The sequence below is a fragment of the Poecilia latipinna genome, unplaced genomic scaffold (assembly GCF_001443285.1).
Source record: "Poecilia latipinna isolate Pla-1442-1.1 unplaced genomic scaffold, P_latipinna-1.0 Scaffold446, whole genome shotgun sequence".
Taxonomy (NCBI): domain Eukaryota; kingdom Metazoa; phylum Chordata; class Actinopteri; order Cyprinodontiformes; family Poeciliidae; genus Poecilia; species Poecilia latipinna.
In genome coordinates this window covers 4,043-31,375 of record NW_015113062.1, presented here as the reverse complement: position 1 = coordinate 31,375, position 27,333 = coordinate 4,043, and the positions used below count along the sequence as shown (strand labels likewise).

The window sequence follows — 27,333 nt, the reverse complement described above, 5'->3', positions numbered from 1 at the left end:
AACACGTTGGGAACTTTTGGACTCTTTAAACGTGAGGTTTCTCTGAACAGTGTGTGGGAAGCAGGCTGTGGTTGCTGCTCCAAAGAAAGTTGATCAACAGGTCAGCACACTGATGGACTCCATGAATGGAAGGACGGTGACTGTTACTGAAACATGTGAGGCTGTTTCTGTTTTACAAAACGACAAAAGAGGTGATCTCATTATATTTTTGAGATGTTTATTGCTCAAATTGATAAATGGGTAGGAAACGTTTCATTAAATTGCGTCATAATTTGCACACTAACATTGCCTATTAATTCTGCACACATTTCCTCCTAACAGAGCAAAAACGCAGCTTGCCTAATCGCTGTGCACACAGCGTGAAATGAAAGCAAAATTTCATTTCAACATTTGTTGTTTTTATTTTATACATTTATTTATTACGGTTTGTGAATCTTTAATAATAGAAATAAAAAGTCAACATCATTTTTTTAATCATCCATAAATCAACAACCCGGGAAAAAAATAAAAAATAAATAACGAAGGTTTTATTCGAATGTTTTCTTGATTTTTCTCATTTGTTCGCCGGTTAAATGCAAACAATATCTCAACCGGAAGACGAAGCCCTGTGTGGAGTTGTACCTTGACGACGCTGCTGAGAGACAGCCGCTCATTGATGTAAGCAGCAGCGCGGCTTAAATGAGCTTCGTTCAGGAGGAGCGCTTCTTAGTTCTGACGCGGACTGAGCCCAGAGAGCGCCTCTCCTCCCGCTCCTGCTCTGTGTTTTTTTACTCTCTCCCCTCCCTCCCTCCTTTGTCTCCATTATTACTCTATCCGCGTGCGCATTTTGGATAGCATCCTTCCCCCCTCGCGCGCGCATCACCCCTGCCTCCTCATCTCTTTGCCCGTCTTCGGTGCGCTCCAGCCGAAAGCGGATCGGACTGTGTGAGGTGAGGATGCCCGGCTGAGGTTCGGAGCGGAGCGGGATTTCCAGCTGCTTCCAAAGCTGCCGGCTGCGGGCGCGCTTCTCTGTGATGGATTTACTGTTGCTGGAAAGTTGGATTTTCGTGACCCGGTTTACAATGCCCAGATCAGGGGAAGATTTTTGAGAAGAGGGCGCTTTGGAATTGCACCGGGAGAAGAAATGCACAGAGGTGAGTTCAATGCGCGCAGAGAATGTGCGTTGCGCACAGACAGGGGCTCCGCTCCCATCCTCTGGGTGAGCCTCAGTTAAATCAATTAAACTTGTCCACCGTGTCTCGGTTGGCTTCGCAAATGAACACGTGTCCATTCAAGTAGTTTATGTCATTTCTGGGTCTGATCGTTAGACCTAAACTAGCGCTGTAAAGTGATCCACCTGCTGGTTTCTTTCTGTAGGTCTGGTAATGGTTGACAGCAGAGCAGCCTGTAGGTAAAGAGAGACGAAACTGCATTCATGTCAGTCAGTATAGGTCGATTTTTACGTACAGATTTCACTTGAATCTGTATTTCGTATTTAATTTATGTACGGTATATTAATTTTTGCAGTCAGTTTAAGATTAGAAGGGCATTTCAAATGAATAAACGTTAATTTTGCTTTATATATATATATATATATATATATATATATATATATAAAACAGCAGCCAACCCGAAGGCACATCTGAGTTGTCGTGACATCAAAGGTCAGATACCGAATCCATTTTTTTTTTTTTTTTTTTAATGAAGAAGATGGATAAAAACCAATCAGTAAACAGAGAGTGACATGACTAACCCGATGTTGGCTAATATCTATGATGCAAAATATTCCTTATCCTTCTTATCTAAACGTCCTAACAGACGCGGGCTTTGTGTGAACAGAGGAACAACTTCCCAATACTTCCATAAAGCCTTTTCTTCTGGTTGCAGGGAAAACGCTCCAGGTGGAGCGGAGCAGTCATCAGACCGGGATGCACGCTGCCCCGCACGCGCCACAGCTCGCGCTCCGTTCCTATTGACTGTCTCGCGCCATCAACACCTGTGAAACACTTGTCGCAGCACACAGAAGAAGCGCGCGCCTTCGTGCTACCTTATGGGGCTCGTGGTTGTTTGATGTGATTGGTTGGAAATCAGTCAGGCTGAATGGATATATATATAAATGTCCAGATTGTATCATCACGTCCCATTTGATGCTGGAGTTTAAGGGCGTGTTTCCCTTCTCTTAGCTGGCCTGTTGTAGAGGATAAAATGTGGTTATTTTCTCCTATGATCGGACAGGGGTATTCCACCACAAATGTTATGGTGTTTTGTCAGACAGCAGTGTTTATACAAGTGTTCGTTTGTTGAAAACTGATAAGTACAGAAAGAATGTTGAAACATAGACTTGTGATTAAAACTTTTCAGCAATCCCTTTAAGATTGTCTTGAGACGAAAGAACCATTTAAATTGCCATCATTGGTGTTTTTTAAGCCAGTGTTTTTCGAAGTGTGTGCCACCGGGGGGCGCTCAAAAAGTTGGAGGGAAGATGCGGGGAAAAAAGCAAAATGAAAAATATGAATCTATTTTTCTGAGGAGCCCCCAAAGGGACATTGAAGAAAAAATAACTTAAAAATAAATAAATAAATAAACTTTCTTCTAAGGACCAGATACGTTCTCGTGCGCACGAGAAAGTTTTTCGTTTATTGTCCTCGTAGGGGCTGCGTAATCTTTCTGATTACTGATTAAATTTATAAAGCTGCTGTTCTCCTCAAGCTAGCATAGAAAGCGCGAAATAGAAAAGTTTCTGTCAAGAAAAAGACCGAAGGAACCGTCCAGCATGCAGCCCTGTTATGGCCGACTAAAGTCAGAAGGTGGGGCCGCTTTTAAACTAATATAATAATCATTGAATATGAATGAAAGTGAGAAAAAGGAAGCTTCTTTATATATCAGAAAAGAAGCTAATGGTATGTGGGCCGCGATGGCATAGTGACGTTTGGGAACCCCTGTTTAAACCAACAGATATTAAACATTTCACACTCTATTCTAAAAACTGCTCAGTATTGTTTCATTCAGTTCAGCACGTTTATATTAGTTGGCTGATGACTTAAAGCTGGTCAATTTCATTCTGTAGTCCACTGACTGTCCTCTATCTAATGAAAGCAATAGAAATGTTGATCAGGCTGCACTTCTCTTTTATTCCAAGTGTTTATGCTGCATCTGATACACTGACGCCCTGGGCAAAGAGCAATGTCACCCATGAGACAAACCAGCTCTGTGCCAAACAGCAGAATAAAGGAATAATGTGTTATTGTTTTTTTCTTCTTTTTCTTCTTCAGTTAGTGTGAGCGTGCCACGATTGGCGATGGCAGCGTTTGAGTATTTTTAAAACTGCAACTCTCCTGGGATTTCCATGCACTGAAGTCTCTGGAGTTTCAGTCAGAATGGTGAAACAAACAAACAAACAGTCTCTGGAAGTGTGATGAGAAGAAAAGCGTCTCTCAGAAAGCACCGCGCGCTCAAAATGGAAGCAGCATCAGAAATGACACGTTAGGTTTCACAGCTTTCAACCAAAATGTGATGCTGGAATCAAAACGGCCACAAAAATGGACTTCTGAAGAGAAGGTAGAAAGAGAGACAGGGGGGGAAGCCTTACTTTATGATTCTGTGTTTTTGCTGAGGCTGCAGATGATGTTGGCCTGGAATCTGGCATCGCACGCGTTAATCCACCGAGTCGACCTCCTAACACCAAATACGGACCTTGAACTCAACCCTCTGAGTGTTTCTGATCAGGAATATTTTTGATGGCCACAGCTAACGATCCGCTAATGAGTATTTTTGGCAGATGGAGAAGTTGAGCTGTCTCTGCTGACATCAGATCTAAATCCAGGATGAGCTAAAAGCGGCAGCATAGGTGTGCAGCTGACAAGTCTGCAGGAATGATGTGATGCAATCATGTCACCGAGGACCAGATTTTTAAAGCTCGGGGGGAAAAACTAGGTTGTTTTGACAGCATAGAGATGCCCCCAATGTCTTTTCAAATTAAAAGGATTTTAAGGCATGTATTTGTGTAGGGCCACCTCATTAGCCACCTAAGAGGTAGAGTGTTTTGTAGTCGGGGCCAGCCATCCATACTCAGGGCCGTAGTTTCAGCTGTTTCAGCTTTGTGTGACAGATGGCTGGAGTGGACCCTTTCCCCCCCTCCTTCCGGCCTTAAATTCAGCTCGCGAGCTGAAGTGGAGAAGTGATGTGGAGAAGAAGTGACTTGACCCAGAATATCAGGGTTGAACCCTCTGTAATTTTGTAAAGGTCAGGAAGCCCTCCTTTCCCTCTCCCTGTGGAGTGTGATGATGACCTCAGCCGTGTCGCAGGGTGTTTCACTAATTATTCCCTTTCTTTCCTAATCGACTTAATTCTTCCTGTTTGTTTTCGCAACAGAGCGAGTTGGTTTCTTAAAGCGATTGCAGCCTCTAATTTATTGATGATATTACAAAATAGCTCCCGGCCGTTGCATAAATTAGGCAAGTTTAATAAGACGAGAGAAAAAAGCAACATTCCAGCTACTCTTTCCCGTGAGGTTTCCTGAGTTTTCAGGTGAACCACGGTTCTGTGCCTGATTCACGGGCTGCAATGTGAACAAAAGGCTTTAATAAGAGCTTCCAGATCCGCTCGGTTAGCCGGTGCCTGAACTTAGGTGGTCCACACTCCAAACACGCCCGTGGTAGTTCATTCTCCCACCTACGACACTTCATTGCAAGATAATGGAGATAGAGTTAATGAGGATCCCGGAGCCCGAGGGCCGTGAATATGTGTGCTTTTTCAAGATGAGTTCAATCACAGTCCACACACTCTGGTACCGAGGAACGTCTCCGCTGCACACTTTGCCTTTGCTGGCCTCTTTCTCCACCGTCCTTCATTCCTTCCTCTGTGCGATTTAGGCGATGTTCTCAACTCTCTAATGCAGAGTTAGAGAGTGGTAATTCAGTAGACAACATCTAATCTGTTCATATGTCCTATGTTTCATGAGTCGGGTACATTCTGTGAATTCTTTGTGTTTCTGGTGGTGTTTGTGTTTTAAACTGTCTTTTAAAAAAATCCATTCCTTGTTCAGCTTTAGTTATCCATTAAGTTTTAATGTTCTAACTTAATCCCGTTATCCTGCCATCCATGTCTATTAATCTTTGATGAAATACTTTTTCATGCACTGGTTATTAGACGTTGCACGTGTCCCCAATCTCCTTTGAGCAGAAGTAGAAACCATCACGTCCATGGAGCCTCGGCTCACACAATGTCTGTGTTATCGCCAGTGTTTGCAAATAAGTTGTCGCTTCTCTGCACAGTTTCTGTTTTTTCTCTGATTGTTCCTCCGAAGGCGGTAGAGAACAGTTTGCTTCGGCTACGTTTTGTTGAAGTGTCATTCTTCGAAATAGGAAACAAAATGTGTTTGATCAATTAATTCCACCAATTTCTACACCTGTGTTGTGAGAAACTGGCAAATTATTAATCAGGAAGGTAATTGGTACTTCTCAAATTTCACATACAATGACATCAAAACCAAAGTCGGCTTTTCTTGAGTGGTGGATGTCGATGTTATGCCGAGAGGTGGAAAAAGAAGTCAGCCAATCTTCGGCTGTACAGCAACAAAGCTGGTTTATTAAGTCTGGTGCAACACAGCAGAGTTCAAAAAAGTGGCAGCCCTCCCATGAGTCTCAATTTGCATCGGCCAATCACCTCAGAGTGGGGAAAAAGGTAAACAGTTAACTTTCACATAAACTGTATAAACGCCAACAATTATTTATCAATAATAAACTATCAGGCAGATGTATGCACTGGTTATTAGACGTTGCTCAATTGCATTGCAACAAGGGGGAGAAAAAGGGAAGCATGAACAGCCACACTGAGGGTGATTGACAGCACGAAAGACCTGCCTCCTGGCTCTGATTGGTTGTTTTCAGTTAGCGCTATAAAAAGGCAGAGGAGATTGATTTTTTGTTTATAGATTATCTGTCTTATACCTCACTGTCACAATATAGTTCCAAAAAATATGTAAAAAAAATATTTTATATAAAAGTCGCATACTGCAGCTTCAAGTGATCCACTCTCAAATTGGAGGGATGAATGTTTTCATGAAAAAGCAGTGGTGCAGTTTGTTACCTGCTGATCAGATCTACATTTGAGTTTGCAACTCAGGCTGCTGCTGCTGCTGCAAGCACGTCGCATTTCTTGCATCTTCTCTTGATGGGCTGCTCAGCAGTGGTGCACGCAGCCTCTCAAACACAACAAGATGTCTACCACGTCTACACACATCGCTTAAGGTCATTCCAATATCCATCGATAGGAATCAGTCATTCTGTAGCTGCCTTGGGGTATTCCTCTGAAAAAAAGGAAGAAATAATGATTCAAAAAGACCTGAGAGGGAAAGAATTTGGTTGTAGAAGTTACAGTTTGAAATAAAATGAATAAAACCCTGACACACACCTTATGCTTTGCTTGTTATGTAATTAATAGTTGAGCATCCCACAATTCCTCCCCCATCGTCTCTTCATAAATACCTCATGTTGACAGTTAGTGTAATTGCCATGTGGACACAGTGGTCCTTCTGAGACAACTTCCTCCTGAAATGAATTTAATACTATCTGTCACAGCTCTGCCATTTATTAAATATAAATAATTCAGTCACAGATATCATAAATCCATAGTCTTCTGTGATTAATTAAAACTGAGTAAGACCTGCAGCTGATCGAATCCTTTGTGGTTTGAGTGATTTCAACTTCTTGCTGATTATTTAACATCAGGTGTGATGTGTATTAATGTAATGTTGAGACACTGAGGAGTAACATGTGACATCTCTGCTTCACAGCGTGGATTCTCTTCTTCCTGATAGAAGAGGGCTTTGCACTGGCACAGAGAACTAAAGGTGAGCTCAGGCAAAACCTTAATCTCATTTTTAAACCACATGTTGTACGTGAACGCACATCTACGGTATGCCAAAACTGCCACATTAAATTAATAATGAATACTTTCTTTATTATTTATGAAAATGTATTGCAAATATATGATTAAGTGCATGATTAAATATTTGCATTTACAATCAGTTTATTAAGATGTAACATTTTTATCTTCAGAAATTGGGTTAAACCTAGAATTTTTTTCATATTTGGTCATTTTTTGTCATTTAACATGTCATTGTGTTTGATCAAATGGACCATGACACCTGAAAAATAAAATTTTTCATTTATTAATCATTTATTTACAGTGTTTTCCAGTATTAAATCGGTTATCTGTGAGTTTATTTCTAATCTATTTTGTATTTGTTTGAATTGTGGGACTTTTAGGACCTCCATAAAAATAACCTTTCTCCTTAATTCAGTTTTCTCTCTCCTCCCATTTTATTCCCTACCTGCTCTTTGCTGTCCTTCCCTCTGATCCTTTTGCCATCTAATCATTCTCTCATTGATCCACTGATCCAATAACCGGTCTGTTTTTCCCCTGTTCTGTCCTCTTCTCTGACCTCAGACTCCCCAGGCGACCCCGGCGGCCAGAGCCCCGGCCAAAACGACTGTGGTACTTGGGTCCGCAACATCAATGGCGGGGTGTTCATGTCACCGAACTACCCCAACACCTACCCACCCAACAAGGAGTGTGTTTACATCCTGGAAGGTATAAAGCCTGGCCGCTTTTAGCGTTTTTCTGCTCTGTTGCATCAGTTTCCTCCAGAGGGAGCTCTCTGCAGACTCAGGGTGGGCCTTTCTAAAGAGCTAACTCTCATCGGCTGGTTCCTACTGCAGAAATCCTTCCAAAACTTGAGTGTGTGAAAGAGAGGCTGCTTTAAAAGGTTAAACAAAAAACACAAGTTAGAATTATTGCTTTGACTCAAGGTCATTTTAAGTAACATTATTTTGAATTAATTTTTTTTTATATCTGTATTATTTGTTTTTAACTACTTATGTGAGTTTCACATTATTTCAGAAACTAAAGCAGATATTGTTTTTAATTTAATGGCAGAGTGTCAACATTAAGCCTCCCTATGCTTATAAAACATCTCTGAAAAGTCATTACTGTTACTTAGTAAAACAGTGTGACTTATGTTAATGCTCTTATTTTGAAATGTAAGTAAAAGACGGATGCCATAGTAGTTAAAGATGGCTATATCTAAAAGAAAAAAATTAAAAACGGTTGTTAATTTCGACCAATCAGGTGTGCACTAACAAAATCAAGAGGAACATGTTGTATAAGCTTTTCTCAAGGACCACCTCTGATTGGACAAAATTAAGTTTGCTATTTGACTTTTTTTCCCGTCCCTCTCTCTCTCACTCTGTCTCTCTCTATTTTAACATCACTAGTTTACTTTTCTTGCATTGAACTTTAACTCAGTTTTTCAATTTCACACCCTTGTTGTTGTAATCCAGGACATCAGAAGCCCTTGGATATAATAATGGCATGCAGATTGCGTTAGCTGGTAACGGAAAACATCAGGTTACATTTCAAAATAAGAGCATCAACATAAGTCACACTGCTTTAATAACCAGCAGCAATGATTTTTCAGAGATGTTTGCAAGCATAGGGAAGTCTAAATGTTGATACTCTGCCATTACATTAAAAACAAAATATGTTTTGGTTACTGAAATAATGTGAAACTGTCATAAGAAGCTAAAAACAAAAAATACAGACAAAAAAAAAATTGTTACTTAATCTGGCCTGGAGACAAAGACAATGTGCTGCTAACTTCTTGTTTTCTTAAAGCAGTCCCTGCAGATGGGCGATTTCTGTACATTTCTGGAACAAGTCTGCTGCCAATGACTTGCCGCATATTAAACATAAAATTGTGCAAATAATATTTACAAAAATAAATTCACTTAATGGCATCATACCAGTTTCAAAAAAGTGTGTTTATTTAACAAAACTGCAATGGAAACACTTTTTTTGCATCACGAGTCATGTGATGGACAACCGGATTTTACTACTGACAGAAATGATGAAGAAGACGACAGGAAGTGGTTGGAGGGCAATGGCATGGCTTGGCTCTTAATGACTTATCAGGTGAACAAACTGTGATTTTAATTGCATTTCTAATTTAATGGACACACCGCAATTACGAAATCATGTTTTTCTCGACATTGGCAGAATATCGGCAAAGTTTTGCGCACATTTGTAATGGAAACTTAGTTGATGTTCCCTTAGGGTCTCAGAGAACCCCCTCTAACATACCCACTTGATTCCCTCCTTTTAGTAAATGCCCTCACCCTGACTGACATTGTTTTATTGAACCGGTTTTCCTCTGTCGCTGGAGGGCATTATGCATTTATTTTTTATTTATTTTTATTTTTTTTATATGACCCATTCCCAGTTTTATAACCTTTTAAAGAGCGGTTCCTCCCCCTCACCCCGGCTTCCTGCCCGCTCGGTGCTCGCTCTGTTCGTCTCCACACTCAAAAGATTTGCTCATTGAAGGGCACATAAAGGAGTGGAACATCTGCTGCAGAACTGGGCTTTCGTGACTCGTCGCTGAATTGCGAGCGTCCTCGTCGGCGTTGGTGCTCGCTCAAACGTCGCATCAATCAGTAATTTGGAGGCGCGCAGGAAGCATAATGGAAAAGATCATTAGCGGCTATAGGAGACAGGGATCTGGGTGATGCGTTCTCTAAACTGATGAACTGTTTGTGATGCTGAAGCACGGCTCCTCATGCAGATGAGATGCCTCCCTCTTCCACGGCGCAGAGGGGTGGGGGAATAGATCTCACACACGGCTCAAGTGCTCCACCTGTGGACCAATCAAAACCCAGGCCCGCTCTGGCACATCACACAGATCAGGCCGATCAGTTTCTGTCGTTTTGTCTCGGAAGGCCTCGGTCTTTCTCTGTGTCTCTGTGTCTTTCTCTGTGTCTGTTGAGGCGTGCCGCCTCAACAGACACAGAGACGCTCACAATCCAGCGTGGGGGCTAATCAGTTAGCTTTGTAATCATAATTTGTGGTTAGTGAGCCTCATTGATTGTGTCATGTCCCCAAGTTCATCAGCTAAATAGACGAGGTGATTATATATTCTGCTGTTTCTGTGTCAAGCGCTAGTCATTAGTTTGTGTGTGTGTGTGTGTGTGTGTGTGTGTGTGTGTGTGTGTGTGTCACTGGGAGAGAGGCGGGAAGAAACACACACACACACACAGAGAGAGAGAGAATAGGAGGTGCAGACATACAAGCTGCTTCTTCAAGCAGAATATCACGGATCAAATTCAAATCCAAGACAGAAAAAAAAACATTTGTGTCATTTTGTTGCAGTTATACAGAAAAAAACAAAAACGATCCACCCTTGACTTCATTCTTTGTTCTCTTCTCTGGGCATGGACAGCCTCTCCAATCCCCCGCCTTGCTGCTGAAGCTCCCCTTTTTACCCCCATCATCTTAATTTTTTTTAAATCTTATTTTATTTATTTTTTTTGGAGCAGCCATCAGCTGCTCCTCTGTTTCGGAGGTGGAAACGGTTTTGGTTTCAGAGTGCCCCGTTTCGTTCCCCGCCGCAGACGTGCTGATTTGCCTGAACCAGCGAACTTCAGATCAGAGACGCAGTCAGAGACGGCAGCTCTGCTCCAACGCTGCACAGCAGCTCTGCTAACTGTCATGGCTCCTTATGAGCTGACTGCGACTTGAGGCGCTGCACTGCGAGCGCACCGATGCCACTTAAAAAGTCTCTGATTGTGAAGTTTGTTGAAAAACCCTTTCTCTCACTGTGACACACTTTAAAGCTACAGTATGTAGCTTTTTACAAAAATGTTGTTTTTTCCATATTTGTTAAAACTGTCACCATGTCGTGACAGTATAGCATGAGACAGATAACAAAAAAAAAATCGAGATCCTCCACCTCCGTCTGTAGAAAAGCATCAAAATCAACCAATCAGGGCCAGGAGGAGGGTCTTAGCGCTGTCAGTCAACCTGGTGTACTAAATATTTCAATGGTGGAGAAACAACTTACCGTTTCAGGAATGTTGTTCATCCGCCGTCATCAGTAGCCATGCTAACTAGCATTAGCATTTGTGGCGTGCTATGTTGTAGTGAACATGTTGTATAGTTAACAAGAAGAGCGATGGGACTTAAAAAAAACAGCAAAAGAAGAATTTGGACTGATGCAAAAGTTAATCTTTCTGCAGGACAGCTGTCAACATACAGCCTGAGTGAAGTGGATCAAAGCGTGTTCATATTTTAGAATGGCCTGTCTCCGTTCAGTTCAGTTTGGCACTTTATTGCTCCTCATGAGGGAAACTTAGTGTCAAGACAGTCAAAGTATAACTTACACATCGCCACAATATCACTTTTAACGACAGAACTAAAAACCACAGGAGATGTTCCAAAATGTGCCAATCTTGGTCAAAATAAGTTTAGAACCTTAATGGCGCATGAGATGAAGGAAAATTTACCGAAGATTTATAGAGGATGGTCTTCTGGGTGGGATGGTTTTGGCCTTTTCTGTTGAACACCAGTTAGTTTACTTGCTATTTTAACAAGAAGTCAAAGTCCAGACCTAAATTCTATTGCAGGCCTTGAAAATTGCTATTAGCCGATGTCCTCCATTGAATCTGACTGAGCTTCAGACTATTTGGCAAAGAATGAACAATCTCAGCGTGTAAAGCTGGTCGAGGCCTGCACCGAAAGATTAGCAGCTAGAATTGTAGCTCAAAATGGTTCTGCAAAGTATAAAGGCACAGAAGGGACAAATAACACAAATACAAGTTACACTTATGCAGCTAAATTGGGGCCATACAGTTTGTTCAAAATAAAAACAGAAATTTGAAACAGGAAAAACAACTTGAAACTGAAAAGTTCATTTAATTTTTTTTTTTCAATTTCACATCCTTTTTCAGGTTCAATTTGTTTTTCACTTTCAATTTTTAAAAAAAATTCTGTTTTAATCTTAAAACTCTTTTTCAGTGTCAAATGTGTTATTTTTTTCCAGTTTCAATTTTCTTTTATTTTTAACAAACTTTATGGCCGCAATTTAGCTCCTTACTTTTCAGAGATTTTTTTTTTGATCGCTCATTTTCCTTCTGCTTCACATGTATGTTTTACTAAAGGACACTGAAGACTGAAAACATTGGAAACATGAAGTTCATCAGGCTTCTAAAACAAATTTACAACAAAAAAAAATGTCACCTGTTCCTACTTTGATAGTCTGACGCACAAATCCAGACTAACTATTGAAACTCAAAATCTCATTCAGATCATTTCTACCCTACAAAAACAAGCTAATTTTTTTTTTTGTTTTGTTTTTCTTTGCTCTCGTGTTTTTTCTCCACAGCTCTGCCCAGACAGAGGATCCAGCTGGCTTTTGATAAGAACTACTACATTGAGCCGTCGTTCCAATGTCGCTTCGACCACATCGAGATCCGCGACGGGCCGTTCGGCTTCTCCCCGATCATCGACCGCTTCTGCGGAGGGAAGAACCCAGGCCTCGTCACCTCCACCGGCCGCTTCATGTGGATCAAGTTCACCAGCGACGAGGAGCTGGAGGGCCTCGGCTTCCGCATTCAGTACACCTTCGTCGCCGGTGAGCAGTGAACTCCACAAACCTCTGTTTTGTTTTGTTTTTACTTCCATATCAAAGGTGCTCAGAGAGATGTGCGAGGAGCAATGTCGGATTAAAAATAATAAGTCCCACAGGGTTTTCTGATTTATCTGTTTAAAATAACATACCAAAATCTAATTGAGTTTTCTCAGCATTTATAAACTCTACTTCTATAATCTTGGTGTCTAAATTAAGCTAATGCCTGTGAGGCTCCATAAGAAGTGTAAGCAGTGTAGCAGCTGCTGTAGTTTCAGAGAAAATGAGGTTTGAGGTTTTTTGTCTTTCACCAGAATATTTTTGCATTTGTATCGTATGTAAATTTTTAGAAATGTCAGCAATAAGGGTGTAAACTTTTGGAAACCAATAGATCTACCTATACCTGTTCAGTTTAGGTAAACTAGAGCAAATGTACACTGGTTTTAGTTAAAAAATAAATAAATACCTGAGCGTTTTGCCGCAGATTGGCAGCATCTATGAAACTGGGGATTTCCTGTGTTTTTACTTACTAAACTTAATAAATTTGTTTTTACATGTTTGTAATTGCTTGTTTTTCATTTTAAAACATTACCTAGTGTTATTTTTTTATTCAGTTATTATAAACAATAATAAATTGTTATATTTGACTCCAATTGAAGTGTATTGTTTGGAAATCCAGTATAAAAAAAAATACATAAACTTTAGGAAAATTTTACTAAACAAAAAAAGTTTAAAACCACCCAAATATCTACTTTTTCTGGCACTACCAGAGCTCCATACTATGTCTTTTTTATTAAGATTTCTGGTCCCTGATGTCCACAGCCTTTGAGCATAAACCCAAATGCTCAAGTGCTTTTTATCAGCTTCAAGCCAAGAGTCTGACGTTTCCATGGATACCAGATATGTTTAGGGCAGGTGCAGTGATGAGTGTATGGAAAGAAGTTAAATCTGCGTGGGGCTTGACAGGTTTTTAACCCGCAGTGCCAAAAGCCTGAAGTATGCAGCAGATCATATTTTGATGTTACTGAGATTCTCTGTCATGTTCAATCATCCACTGCTTCTCTTTCATCCTTCAAACATCATAAACGTCCTTTTGGGGGGGGGGTTTCTTGCGTTCCATCTCAATTCAAAAGTCTTTAAATCTAAATCCACATGCGCTCCCATCAGACAGGAGATAAGGAATCCTCTCTGTGCTTTATCTAGGCCGCTTCGTCGAGACCGTATCATGACTCCTCTGCTTTCCTGTCCACGCATTGAGAGTAATGTGCCTCCCAATTTTTTTGATCATTTCAGACCCAGACTTCCATCTGCACGTGGGCGGACTGCTGAACCCCATCCCAGGTACGACGCCGGCTCTGTCCCGTCCGAACGCGACGTGCCGGTAATTGTGTATGATGTCAAAGGATGTTCATATGCATACTTACGAGCCTGCGAAAGGATGCAAACCTCTTTCATCTTCCTTCTGCCTCCCCGTCTTTGTTCCTCTCTCTTGATGTTGTCCTGTGTTATAATCGTCTGTTCGTGCTTCAGTTGAACCCTAAATCTTTTCCACTCTTTAACAAAACCCACCGTCTGTCACGCTCCTCTTTTCAAACATCTTCTGCGGTTATGTTCTCGCTGCTCTTCCTCATGTTTGCCTCAGTTTTTTTAAAGGTGTTTTTTTTTTTTTTTTTTTTGGTCTTCTTTGTCTCATTGTGCAGACTGTCAGTTTGAGATCGGCGGCTGGGACGGGATTATTCGCTCCAGTCAGGTGGAGGAGGAGGAGCGGGTTAAGCCTGGTGATGCTCTGGACTGCATCTGGACCATCAGGGCACCGCCCCAGTCTAAGGTCAGTAGACAGGAGCGTATTAGTCACGATGCCGGACCCGGCCGCCTTCATCTGGAAAAGAAAGCAGAAAAGCTGCCAGTGGGGGTCTGAGCTGTATCTCTGTGAGGACGAGTCACATTTAGTTTTGTTTTATCATCTTCAATCGTTCCACAGGAAGACTAGAATATATAGTTTATATAGTTTTACATTTCATACCTGAAATGTAAAGTTTTACATTTCATATCTGACTCTGGATGAAAACACAGGATGGGAAAAGATTTCTTGTCTAGACTGAAAGCTGTATCTGTCCATCCTTCGTTTATTTGTTCGTTTGTTTGTTGGTTACATATTCAAAGTCTCACCATATGGACTTAACTGCCATTAGCTCATGCAGAACATTTTGAATTTGCACTTTAGAAATTGGCTTTAAAAAGAAAATTTAATTCTTTGAAAACTCTGTTCTGAAAATGTTTGGAATCTTCACTTAAAAGTCTAAAGTAGATCTGTGTACGTGATGTTACTCTCAGCTATCTGACTTCATAGTTCCTGATGCAAAAAGTCTGATGTACACCCGTGTTAGAAGGCCGAGTGTCATTCCACACCCCAGATGAAGGCATTCATTCCCCTCTAAATGACAAAAGCCAGCATGGCCTCTGAGATGGAGCTCATGAAAGCACCAGCGTTTACAGAAGAGAGCCTCCAGACACACACAGGTTCTAAGGACGTAAATGTGAGCTGAAATGATGTAAAGGTTTACCACAAAGACCTCCGCTGTAATTAGTCTGAGGCTCTGAGTATAATTAACAACAGAAAGAGCTTAAAATCTCTTAATTGTTACAGAGTGTCGCTGTGCTGTCCTCTGTACAGTAATTCTGTTCTAAAGTGATTCTCCTGCCTTTCAGCAGAGAACTTGAACCTTAGAGACGTTCTGTAGCTCAGCCTCAGTGTTACGCTTGATTACACTCACTGCAACATACATGAACTGAAAAGTTAATCCATCTAGAAATGTGCTAGAAAGAAACATGAAAACTAGAAAAATGCTATCTGCAGAGATCTGGTATAGGAAGATAATAAATCAAAGAAATTAGCATTTCATGTCCAGATCAAATGTCATAGTTAAATTAAGTTGAGCGACTAGCAGCTTTATCACAATTTGTTCATATATTTAAATTGGAAAGTTGGGATTCTCCAAACAGGCCAAGGTTCATTATCCAACATGGCTGCTATGTTACTAAAATGTAGTGAAAGTGGGAGTTGAAAACTATTTTAAGTATTTCTTCACCTGTTGGGAGCATAGAGAGCAGCAGCGTTGCTCTCCTCCCTTGTTGCTTTGCATTGCTAGTCAGCTAGCTCACAGAAGGCTAATATACTGTAACGCCTTACCAAAAAGACTAATTAATCTGTTTAGTTAGTATTGTAGCATTATTACAACACTGAGAATTGAAAGATTATTTTAGCAACAGTAGTGTATGGGAGCATGGGAGAAGTATGTAGTTAGCTTGTATTGCTAATAGCAGTTAGCATGATAGTAGCAGATATTCCCACTATGGTTGCTCCTCACGTACAACAAAGAGAAAGTTTCAGGTAAAACGTATTTATCAGCCTGTTTTTCAATGAACCAGTGGAAAACATTGCTACGCTAATGTCGCTAATAACGTCTAGCACCAAAACAGTTAGCAAATTTAGCTGGTTTTCTCAACTTGTAGCTAAAACATTTTAGCTTAGATGTCTGAGTAAAGTTTGCCACCTCACCTTCTTCAAGTCAAACTAAATTTGTGTCAAACTTTTGTACAGGCTTGTGCAGCAACAATTTTACTTTGCACTGACATCATTTTTAAGATATTAATAAAAGTCTTCAGAGGTCATAAAAGGTCAACCAGTCGCTCACTCATTTATGAAGTCAAACAAATTTGGTGTCAGTCGACTGAGCTACCTTTGTACTGCTAAAATGTCTCCTGTACAAACATAAAACAAACATTTAACACTAATTTAGTTTGATTTGAGTAATGTGGAGGAGCTGGTTGTACTTTTGACCTTTAAACATTAAACATTAATATCTCCAAAACAGAAGCAGCACTAATCGTGTCACCAAAGTGTCACCGCAAATCAGAAAAGTCCAGCAAAAGTTCAAAAAGAACTTTTTTCTGTTCAAATTTGTAATTTCCCATCACTCAGCTCCCTTACATGCAGGTTGACTGAATGTGTGTGGCTCCGTGTCACAGTGAAAGCAGAATTTAGCAATAAAAAAAACACCCTGGAGATTGAGAAGAGTATCTTTTTTTATGTGCCAGGAGTGAAAGCCCACTGACTTCTTCCGATATTTATGAGATGATATGAAGAATCTCATTGAAATTACAAACATAGTCAGGCTAGCCTTGATTCACAGCAGCTCTGTTTCTTCCCTCACGGCTAAATGACTCATCCGAACTCCCGCGCTGCTCACTGGCCGCAAAATGAGCACAAATGAATGCACATCTTAAATAGTGTAAAACCCCAGATGTACCCAAATTACATAATGAAGTGTCACATAGTGTAAGTAATGTTCTACGCATATGAGCATATTTCTGCCCCTCTGACAGTCTGACGGACGTGTTGCGCCGGTCCGGCTCGTGCTTTTGGAGGCAGTTGTGATGATGATCTGAATTTAGCAGAGGCTCTGGCTTTTCTCGCCAGATATTAGGTAGATGAAGCAGAAGGAACAGTGGAGCGCAGTCAGCTGCTGCAGGAAACAGGTGCTAAATGGGCTGGAGGTTTTGTCAGAGGGGTTGCTCTCCAATGCCAAACAAAATGGCAAGAGGTTTTTGAAATAAGAATTGGATGCACACGTTAGTAGTCAGAATGTACACTTCACATACATTCCTACGAAAAACTGGTTCAGTGTAAGAAAGTTGCATTTTCACCACTTGTTTTTTGCAGTCATTAACAAGCTTCTGGCAGAACTCTGGCTGAATATTTAATCACTTTTTCAACAGAACTGGTAGAGCTTGCTTAACTTTTAAGCCTAGTTTGCAAATAGTTTTTAGCCTTTTTTAGCAATTCTTCAACCGTTTTTTTGTATGTGTGTTAGGGAAGTTACTACCATCTGGTTGCAAGAAAATATTTCAGGATGTTCAGAATGAATGCGGGGTAAGCTACATAGGGATAGGTTGAGTCTAAAAGGAACGGCCAGTCATGGTAGCAGTGGGTCACCGTTGCTAGTTTTTGCTAATTCTGTGTTGCAGGATATCTAGGTTTTAGAAGATCCCGCTGTACTGAAAATGTACCTATGAAATCTTAACATATCTACCATTTTACAGAGAGAGATGGTTGAACACATGGTGGGTCTGCAACATGATGCTCCGGAGCACAAGTGGCTCTTTGGACCTCCCACATGGGCTCTTAGTAATTTTGGCTAAAAATGGAAACGAACCAGCTAATGTTTTCAAATTTAGATAGAATAGCAAACACATTACTTTAACTGTTTTCTTGAACTGTTTTTTTTAGTTAAAATATTTGCATTGTTTTCCCAAAGAATGACACTAAAAGTCCTAAAATATGCATTTAGATCTGTTTTTCTTAGGTTGGAATCCATGTGCTTTTTTACCAACACACAAAAGAAGTACATGTTTTTTCATCTGTATCTTTATTTTAAATCCTAAAGCTAGAAATAAAATGGCAGGTTTTTTTAAAGTGACAACTAATTTTCCGTAGTCGATGTATCTAAAATTATAAGTTCTTTTGTATTTTCCAGATCGTCTTAATGCCAACTCTCTGTACGTCTACAGATTTATCTGCGCTTCATGGATTACCAGATGGAACACTCAAACGAATGCAAGAAGAACTTTGTGGCCGTGTACGATGGCAGCAGCGCCATCGAGAACCTCAAGGCCAAGTTCTGCAGCACCGTGGCCAACGACCTGATGCTGGACAACGGCGTGGGAGTCATACGGATGTGGGCCGACGAGAAGAGCAGGCTGAGCCGCTTCCGCATGCTGTTCACATCCTACATCGACCGTAAGAGAACATGATCCGGTGTGGTCTTCTACTGCTCTTTTGGCATGTTTTAAAATAGCTGTGTTTCCACTGACCAAATAATTGCAGTTTGATATTTTGAAAATAAATTCACTTAATGGAAACACACCAATTGTGAAAGATAAACATTTTTGGCGCTAGATGTTTTTGGGTTTTTTTGGCCGTATTGAAATTGGTTTATTTAGCAAACCTACAATGGAAACACTTTTTTGCGTCACGAGTCACATGATCAACAACTGGATGTTGCTGCCATGCAAACCAGGAAGAAGAAAATACAGGAAGTAGTTGTTGTGTTTTTTAATGACTTAGTGAATGAACAAACTTATCCACTTGTGATTTTAATTGAGTTTCTTCTTTAACAGAAACACCACAATTGTGAAATTGTGTTTTTGACATGAGCAGAATATAAACTTGTTAAATCACAAACATGAAAGTATTTTTGTAAATATTTTTGTGGTAGAGCAAAAATTAGTTGCACAATTGTGATTATATAAGCAGAGGGTCAAGTAGCTAACAGTTGTATTCAAGTAAGAATATTTTACTTGACATGACATATTTTTGCTCAAGTTAAAGTAAAAAGTAGCCATCTGAGAAATTACTCCAGTAAGAGTAAAAAGGTTTTTGGTATAAAGGCAACTCAGGTACTGAGTAACTGATCAAAACATCAATCATTTAACATTTAAAAATTACATCATCAGATGAACCAAAAACTAGAGTTTGAGGAAATTTTGTGTTTTAAAGATCAAAATGAAAATAATTCATATAAATAAAAACATTTACAAAATAACAGTCAGGCAAAAGAATAACTTTTACAAATTAATTTTTCCATATAAAACTTTAGCAAAAAACTGCTGGTGAATTTTTGGTTAAAACAAAATTGTTCTTCATTCAGTGAAGTTACTCACAGTGAGTAGAGTATCCAGAAACTTTACTCAAGTAAGAGTAAGAGTAAAGTTATCCTAAGCGACACTTCATAATGAAATTACTCAAGTAAAAGTAAAAATTACAACATAGTAAAAGTAAAGAAAAAAATCCAAGATGTTACTGAAGTAAATATAATTAAGTAAATGTAACTAGTTCCAAGCCAACTCCGGGTGTAAGAAAAAGAACACATCAAGATTTTTTTTTTAAAATTCACCTACATGCTAAACACTGATCACACTATGACCCCAGTTAAAGCTGGTAGTGGCAGCACCATGCTGTGGTGAGGCTTTTCTTCACCAGGAACATGGAGATGGAACACTGTGGAAATACACAGCCCTGTTGATGTGCACAGACAGCACAGACATACCCTAAAATACTTGTTGGTCTGCAAAGTTTTGACACACTTTTCAGATTTTCTATTATTGTTTTATTTTTCACTTCCCAGTCATGTCTTTGTCTGACCACATATAATCCTTTGAAATTAAACTGTAATTTGCAGTCATAACATGACATAAGTAAAAAAAAAAAAAAACTTGTTCTGTCATGATCTCAAATGATTAATTAAATCTAAATTTCCATTGTTTTCAAAAGAAATATGCCTTTATCCTAAGAGGAAGGCAGCGTGTTGTTGCCATTATTTATTTGTAACACACCAGCTGCCTCGCTATCTTCCCACAGAGAGAAACAGACATGGATTCAGCTCGTCTCTTATGCTTTGTTTGCATAAGCAGTCATCAGCAGAGACCTGAAGTGCCGTTTCAGCGAAGAAAGCTAATTAATACGTGCCATGTTTAGAACGCAGATACGAGAAAACCAATTATTTACCTCAGCGTTTCTTAAATAACCGAAAGCTCCGAATCTTATCTTCACATGCCCGTCACGGCATCACACTCAGCTCATTACAGGTCACTTTCGCCAGGGAAATAGGAATTATTTGATTTATTTCAGTGAAAGGAAGAGCTTAGAGGGGTTAATAGAAATCACGCATCAAGCCTCATCACTCTTAAAAAGACGAAGAGACTTTAAACAAATGTTGTCAGAGGTGACACAAAGTAGGAGAAATTGCCGCGCGGAGAAACCGGTTCCTGTTAACGCCGTAATATTTCCATTAACTGCCTGAACGGGCTGAGATATTAATTGCCACATTCTCCTGCACACATCCCCCGACCCTGCCTGAATGCCAATGTTGTTTTCATCAGCAAAAGCCCTCACCGTTACAGGCAGAAGCTAATAGCTTCCAAATTCAGCACCCATATTTTTTATTTATTTATTTATTTATTTATTTATTTATTTTTTATTACTCTGCGAGTCCTTAAAACCGCTTGCGTCCTCATTAATTCCGGTCACGCAGCTGATCTCCGGGAAAGTGGGAACGCTGGCTGAATGACTACCAAACTTTATTTGTTTAGTCAGCGGCTGGATCAAAGTTCGCTCGGAGGTCAGAGGAAACTATTAATCTTTGCCACTTGATGTGTTTTTCTCTTCGCACTTCGTCACTTTCGATGTGTCGCTACAAGATGTAAGCCGGACTTTATTAGACGTACACGAAGCTACGCTAGAGTACGCCTCGTGGAGTTGGTAGCTTCGTGGTTTAAAAAAAAAAAGGTTGAAACGTTGCAGACGTGCTATGAGAGATTATGTGTTAGTAGGTTTAACGGGATTGATCCCGTCTGTAGGAGGAGACTTCGGCACACTGCTTCTCATAGGCGACCTCATCACACGTCCTCTTATCAAAGCTGTTTGACCTCAAAGCGTTTTAGAGAACGCACCGATATGAATACAAGACCGTGGGGCTTGGGTTCAGAGTTACACAAGAAAGTCATGCAGTGTATTTGGCTGAAACGATTAATTGAATTAATGATGATTAACCGATTTTTGACATAATCGTCAGCTATTTTTGTAATCGAATAATCATTAACTGAAGCATACAGACTATAATGCATGTTAATATATATATATATATATATTTTTTTTTTAATTAAGTTGAAATTATGTTAAAAAAAACACACATTATGCAACACTGTCTATCCAAATATTATTAAAAAGACATCAACAAATTAGCCCTATGTGGTATTGATGCTAAGTCAATTGACTTAGCATGTTAGCTCAGTGTTTTTTTTTTTTAGCTGCAGATACATCCTCTACAAATGATCGATGAAATGTTAATTGCTAAGGTAAACACATATGGAGTCACTTAATATCATTTGTTAAATCATAAGATAAAGAGCTCACTGTGTGATTTTATTTTGAGGCAGCAACACTTTTTTTTTTTTTACAATATGATTATTGATAAATCGGCCGAGATTTCTTTAATCTTGGGAGACTGATGATTGGCCAATACCTAGAAGTGAAACCAATCTTATCTATCGTTCTTATCTACCTCGGTCTGAAAATCAGTCCTCATTTACTCTGCTGTGAGAACGGTTTAACATTTAACTGACAGACCTGCCTACCAGGTCATGTTTGCACATTTGCAGTGAACAATATTCATCTCACAGTTCTCAACTCGGCGACTCTCTTGCTATATTTAGCAAATAATCGGTATCGTTCAAAGTCTGAATTGGCAGGGCAGGCTCCTTAAAGATCGTGATCTACGATCAGCCAGAAAAGTGCGATCCCTAAAATTTAAATTACCAAAAAAACCAAAAGTATTAAATCAATGTTTCATTCATTTTCCCAGAACCTTCTAACACACACAGACATAAATGGTTACAAAGTAAATGTTCCTGCTTCAGGCCTGTTTTTATCTCAGTGCTGACCACGCCTGGCCTTCAGCGTCCTCCAACTCTTCCCCCAGCGCCCCGGCCAGTTCCCGCTGCCAATCACCTGCGTCCCTGCCGTCCCAGCATCCAGACTCTAACGGCGGCTCTAATGAGGTCCCTCTCTCTGCACCCGGCGGACCAGCAGCACCTCATCATGTTGCATTTCCACTGGCTCTGCCTTTCTTTTTATCTTTTCCTCTGAAATTGCCACAAGTCCCCCTGCTATCCTCCGCTCCCTCTCCACGGCTGCAGTTCAGTGGAGCTGCCATCCGCTCCCCTCGTCCATCCCCTGATGTCCCTTCACGGGGAAATGATGATGTATTGCTTCACGTGCGCCGTCTCCATTAGGCCTGCAGCATTTCTACAAATAACATAACATTTGTCGTTCATTACAGGCCCCAGGAGATTTTCTGCTGCTAGAGTATTCTTTTGTTAGCGTTAATGTTGTTTTATTATCCCTCTTCCCAAAATATCTCCTGGTCCTTTTCACACTCCAGTCATCTTTTATTCAGATTTATTCAGCTAAATTTCATTTCCTCTGTTCGTCTCTTGCCTGCAGCTCCCTGTACGGCCAATACGTTCTTCTGCCACAGCAACATGTGCATCAACAACACCCTGGTGTGCAACGGGATCCAGAACTGTGTCTATCCGTGGGATGAAAACCATTGCAAAGGTGACCATTCAGACGGCTTTCTACGACGACGTATTAGGGGTGTTGCAGATACAAAAGAGAAGGATTAAATTTCAGCTAAAAACACTGAAACGTCCACGTTTTTTCTAGAAAATATCTGAGATTAAACTCAAAATTTGTGTTGTTTCCAGCAAATTTATGTTGCTTTGAACTCTGATATTTTAAAGGATTTTTTTCTCTAAAATTTCTGAGATTAATCTAAAAATTTCTGGGGGGTTTTCTGGCAAATTTGACGCTTTGCACTCAGAAGTTAAATTTTTTTTCTACAGAATTTCCAAGATTAACCTAAACATTTCTGAGTTTTTTCAAGCAGATATTCAACGCTTTGAACTCTGAACTATCCAAGTCTTTTCTATAATATTTCTGAGAGATTAATATAAAAATTTCTAGTTTTTTTCCCTAGAAAATTTTCTATGTTTGGAACACAGAAATTCCAAAGTATTTTCTAGAAAATGTCTAAGATTAACCTTAATTTTTTTTTTGTTTTTTTCTTGCAAATTTTACACTTTTTGAACACAGAAATTTCTAAAAAATAAACTGGTTGAGATCAAGATTAATCTCAAAAATTTTCTTGCAGAAATTTTCTCCTCCTTTTGTTTTGTTTGTTTGTTTTTTTGTCTATGTGCAGTGGCCCTAATAAGCCTTCGTACTTTTCATATTGGTGCTTGGTTTTGATTTACTTACCAGGATTTTATGACTACAGAGCTGGTAAAAGTATTTGCCCTCTTACAGATTTCTTCTGTATTTTTTAATCTTTGTCCCGAATACATTTTAATATAAGACAAAGACCACCTGTGTAAATGTACATTCTATGTGAAAAAACAATCCTGCTACCTTCATAAATCATGAATTATTTGTCTTTTGCACTTTTTTTTGGAAAGCTGATGATGAAAATTCCTCCACGGTGATATGAAAGATTAGATTTAAGGCAAACATATACTCTTTTACATATATTTCTCTGATATTAAATTATTTAAAACATTAAAGTATAACAAAACACACAAACAAAAGCCTGGAAGGAGAAAGATAACTGCATGGTTCTGTACTTGCATTTCTTTTTCCCCTTATCTTGTTTGTTCTGTCATCCTCTTGCAGAGAAGCGTTCCAAGGGGCTTTTTCATCAGATTACCAAGACCCACGGCACCGTTATCGGAGTTTCCTCAGGCATAGTTCTTGTTCTTCTTATTATCTCCATTTTGGTCCAAATGAAGCAGCCCAGAAAAAAGGTGAGTCACTCTTTTGTTTGGTCCTGAGGTAAAGTTCTGAAGGTTACACACGTAAATGGAAATGTTTTAAGGGTCTTAGACCAGCCGAAGATGAAGTGTTGTTGTATTTGACAGCAGATAAATCCTTCGTTCAAGCCGAACTTCTCTGTGGTTTCAAGGTTTATTGTTTTCCTTCCTTCTTAAAGGGATAGTTCAGGCTTTATGAAGCAAGGCTCATGATGCTATTATTAGTAATAGGCTTCTTGGCTGTTGTAGAAAGATGTTATATTGTTGTGATCCTCAGGGACGTGATACTAAGTTTCAGCGAATCAAAACAGTTCATCCTGAAGTTGCTAATGAATATTTATTTTCTATGTGTTTTTGAAAGTCGTCTCCATAAACTGACAAATTTCTTGTTTAAGTGAAAATAATAAGGTATTAAACTCATCTGGTTATAATGAGAAACTTTGTTGTTTTGCATCTCATTTGCGAGGGTTTTCTCATATTGAGAAACATTCTCAATATAGCAAGATATAAGACTCATTATAACAAGAAACTGTCGTTTTAACGTGTTTCATATGCAAAAATTTTGTGTTATATTGAGAAACTTTGTAGTTACAAGATACAGCTCCTGAATTTATTTAGAAGCTCTGGCAGTTAAACGTCTCTGTACCTTTCCTGCATTCTGACTTGCGAGGAATTAAAGTAATGTTTTTAAAGCCTTTTAAGGTATCTAAACAGTTCCGTATCCAAAGCTGTAACGGTCTGGGTGGTCTTTTCAAGGTGGTGGCTCGGCGACCTGGTGTCTTCAACAAGGCTGGATTCCAGGAGGTCTTCGACCCGCCCCACTATGAGCTCTTCTCTCTCCGCGACAAGGAGATGTCATCAGACCTTGGCGATCTTTCCGAGGAATTGGACAGCTTCCACAAGGTGCGTCGCTCCTCCACCATGTCGCGCTGTGTCCACGAGCACCACTGTGGCTCCCAGGGCTCCGTAGCCACTGGCGGCGGAGGAGGAGGCGGCGGCAGCATGAAGCACAGCAGAACTACGCTGAGCTCCATGGAACTCTCCTACCATAATGACTTCTCCAAGCCCCCTCCCATGAAGACCTTCAACTCCACGTCCACCTACAAGAAGAGCTGCTACGGCTACAAGCAGCACTCACAGACTCATGACTGCGACCAGCAGGTCATCGAGGACCGTGTCACCGAGGAGATTCCATGTGAGATTTACGGCCGTGGCGCAGTGGGACTGGTTGGAGGAGCGTCCGTCGGAGGAGCAATGGGAGGAGCAATGGGAGGAGCAATGGGAGGAGCGATGGGAGGAGCAATGGGAGGGGCAATGGGAGGAGCAATGGGAGGAGGCGGCCCGTCGGGAATTGCTGGAGGAGGGATTACAGGCGGAGTGTCCATGGCTGGCGGGATGGGCATGGTAAGTGGAGTGAGCATGGCCGGGCCCAGTGGGATAGCTGGAGGTATTGGTGCCGGGATGGCAGGCGCCTGCGGAACCCTCAGTGTTCGGGGGACCAGCGCTCGCAACAGTACCACCATAGTTGACCCACAGCAGCGCTCCATATCTATGGACTTCTAGATCCCGAAGGCTAAACGGGAAACACAGACCTTGCATTTCCTTTATGGAATAAAAAATTACAGAAGGACAAAAGCCCCGCATAAACAGATCAATTCCTGCTTCCTCCCACACCTCTCGTCTACAGGTAACTTTTTGTTGTTTTGTTTTTGTTTTTTTGAGTTAATACACAAGGACCTCTCTAATTCACATGGAGCCTTTGGAAAAATGGAAGATATTAGAGCAACAAAATGGACCAAACTACTAATTTTTTGATACTGATGGACCTCAAGTGAAGACAACATAAAGACATTCTGCCTCTTCACTTGTCTTTCACTCACTTAATCTCTACTTCCACCTGAAACTTGTTGGAAAATGTCCTCGCATGCAGAGTCAGACTTCTCTCCACTGGGTTTCTTGGTGACTCTGAAGGGATGGAAGGGGACTGTGAGACATGCTACAGGCAGACTGTTGCATTTATTCACCTGCCAGGCACAAATATATATGATCTATAGTGCATCTTCTAATAAGTTATATCCTTTTGATTTGTCTTTTTGGTCAATGTATTGTACTGTTGAAACCAGAATATATCCAGCCTCATGGTGTTGCTTGGCTTTTTACTCTTTTGTTTGTTAAAATTGTTGCTGCGCTGATTTTGTAGAGGTGGATTATCAGTGGCGCAAATCTGATCAATGAAATAAAACGATTGCAATGTTATCTCAATATAATAATGATGTAGTTTCCATGGTTACCTCACAGTGGATACCCGTCACTCTCCTCAGGGTGAGCACATGAAGAGACTGTCCTGTTTGAGTAAGAAATGTAGAGATTATTTGGGGTGTGTGAAGTAAGTGAACAATAGTTTATGGAACATGAAGCTCTAAGCTGGGAGAATCCAAGTCAAAATAAGCAACAATCCTGAACCCTGCATTTCTAATGGGGGGGGCGATATATATTTTTTCTCTCTTTCTCCACGACCCGAGTGTGTAAAAACAAGCACAAGCCTTCTCCCTGAGTGACACATGTAGCCTGTATTAGACTCATTTATGTTTTTTAACCACTGGTTGTATAATTTCATTCTGTTGAATTAAACGAGAGCTTACTCACATCCTCGAGCGGAGTCTCTCTTCTTCTTCTGTAAACAAGAAACATAAAGACGACACGCGGCCCACGCGATGGAAATGTCTCGTCAAGGTAAGATACACACTGTGACAAACAAAAACCAGCTTACGCCAAGTGTTTTGTGTTATTTCCCCCGCTTTGCTGCAGTGGATATTAACATACCAAGGTGCTCCGGGGATAATTTATTCGCGGAATTGTTTGAACCTGGTTGAATGCACAGGATTCAAGGCTGACGAATTCCAAGTTCCACTCTTGAACAAAATAAATTGAGATAGCGCACATCCTCCCGACTGTCACACATTTGAATGAATCCTCGCAGCATTTCTCCACTTTTGTCTCTCTTCCATGCTCACATTCGCCTCACCCCTTCCCCGTGCTGTCAAGACGCATTTGTCCTGGCCGAACCTCGGGGCGTCGTTTTTTTTTTGTTTTTTTTTTTAAAAACGTGACCTTCAAATATGGCCGCTGAGGGTTTGACCCTGATGGTGTGGTCTTCTGCCTCGCAGAAGTTTCCAAGTGTCTCATAGTAACTGTCATTATATCCGTGATTGGTGGATGTTAGTGAGCAACAGCATTTTTAAAGTGCCAATAATAACTGAGAATAAACACATGAACATCTCTAACAGGATAAGACGGGGCTTCTTTCTTTACTTCTAGTTGTATGAGCTGTGTTGTCAGTTCAGTTGTCTGGTGATTCTATAATACAACATTCAATGGTTTAAATATATTCAAGATTCTTGTCTGGTTTGTTTTACATTCTCAAAGAATTTCTCGACCAGAGACATCCCCCCCCCCCCACAAAAAAA

At 40.4% G+C, this 27,333-nt stretch overlaps 1 protein-coding gene across 1 annotated transcript; it reads left to right on the top strand.

The window, feature by feature from the left end:
* The first annotated feature begins 643 nt into the window (after positions 1–643).
* neto2a (neuropilin (NRP) and tolloid (TLL)-like 2a) lies at positions 644–26,518 on the top strand. Its single transcript, XM_015038578.1, has 10 exons — positions 644–1,133; positions 6,773–6,829; positions 7,429–7,572; positions 12,197–12,445; positions 13,733–13,780; positions 14,140–14,267; positions 18,011–18,239; positions 22,503–22,616; positions 23,730–23,860; positions 24,623–26,518. The coding sequence occupies exons 1-10, from the start codon at positions 1,124–1,126 to the stop codon at positions 25,427–25,429; spliced, it is 1,917 nt and encodes a 638-aa protein (XP_014894064.1). The 5' UTR covers positions 644–1,123; the 3' UTR covers positions 25,430–26,518.
* Positions 26,519–27,333: the final 815 nt, after the last annotated feature.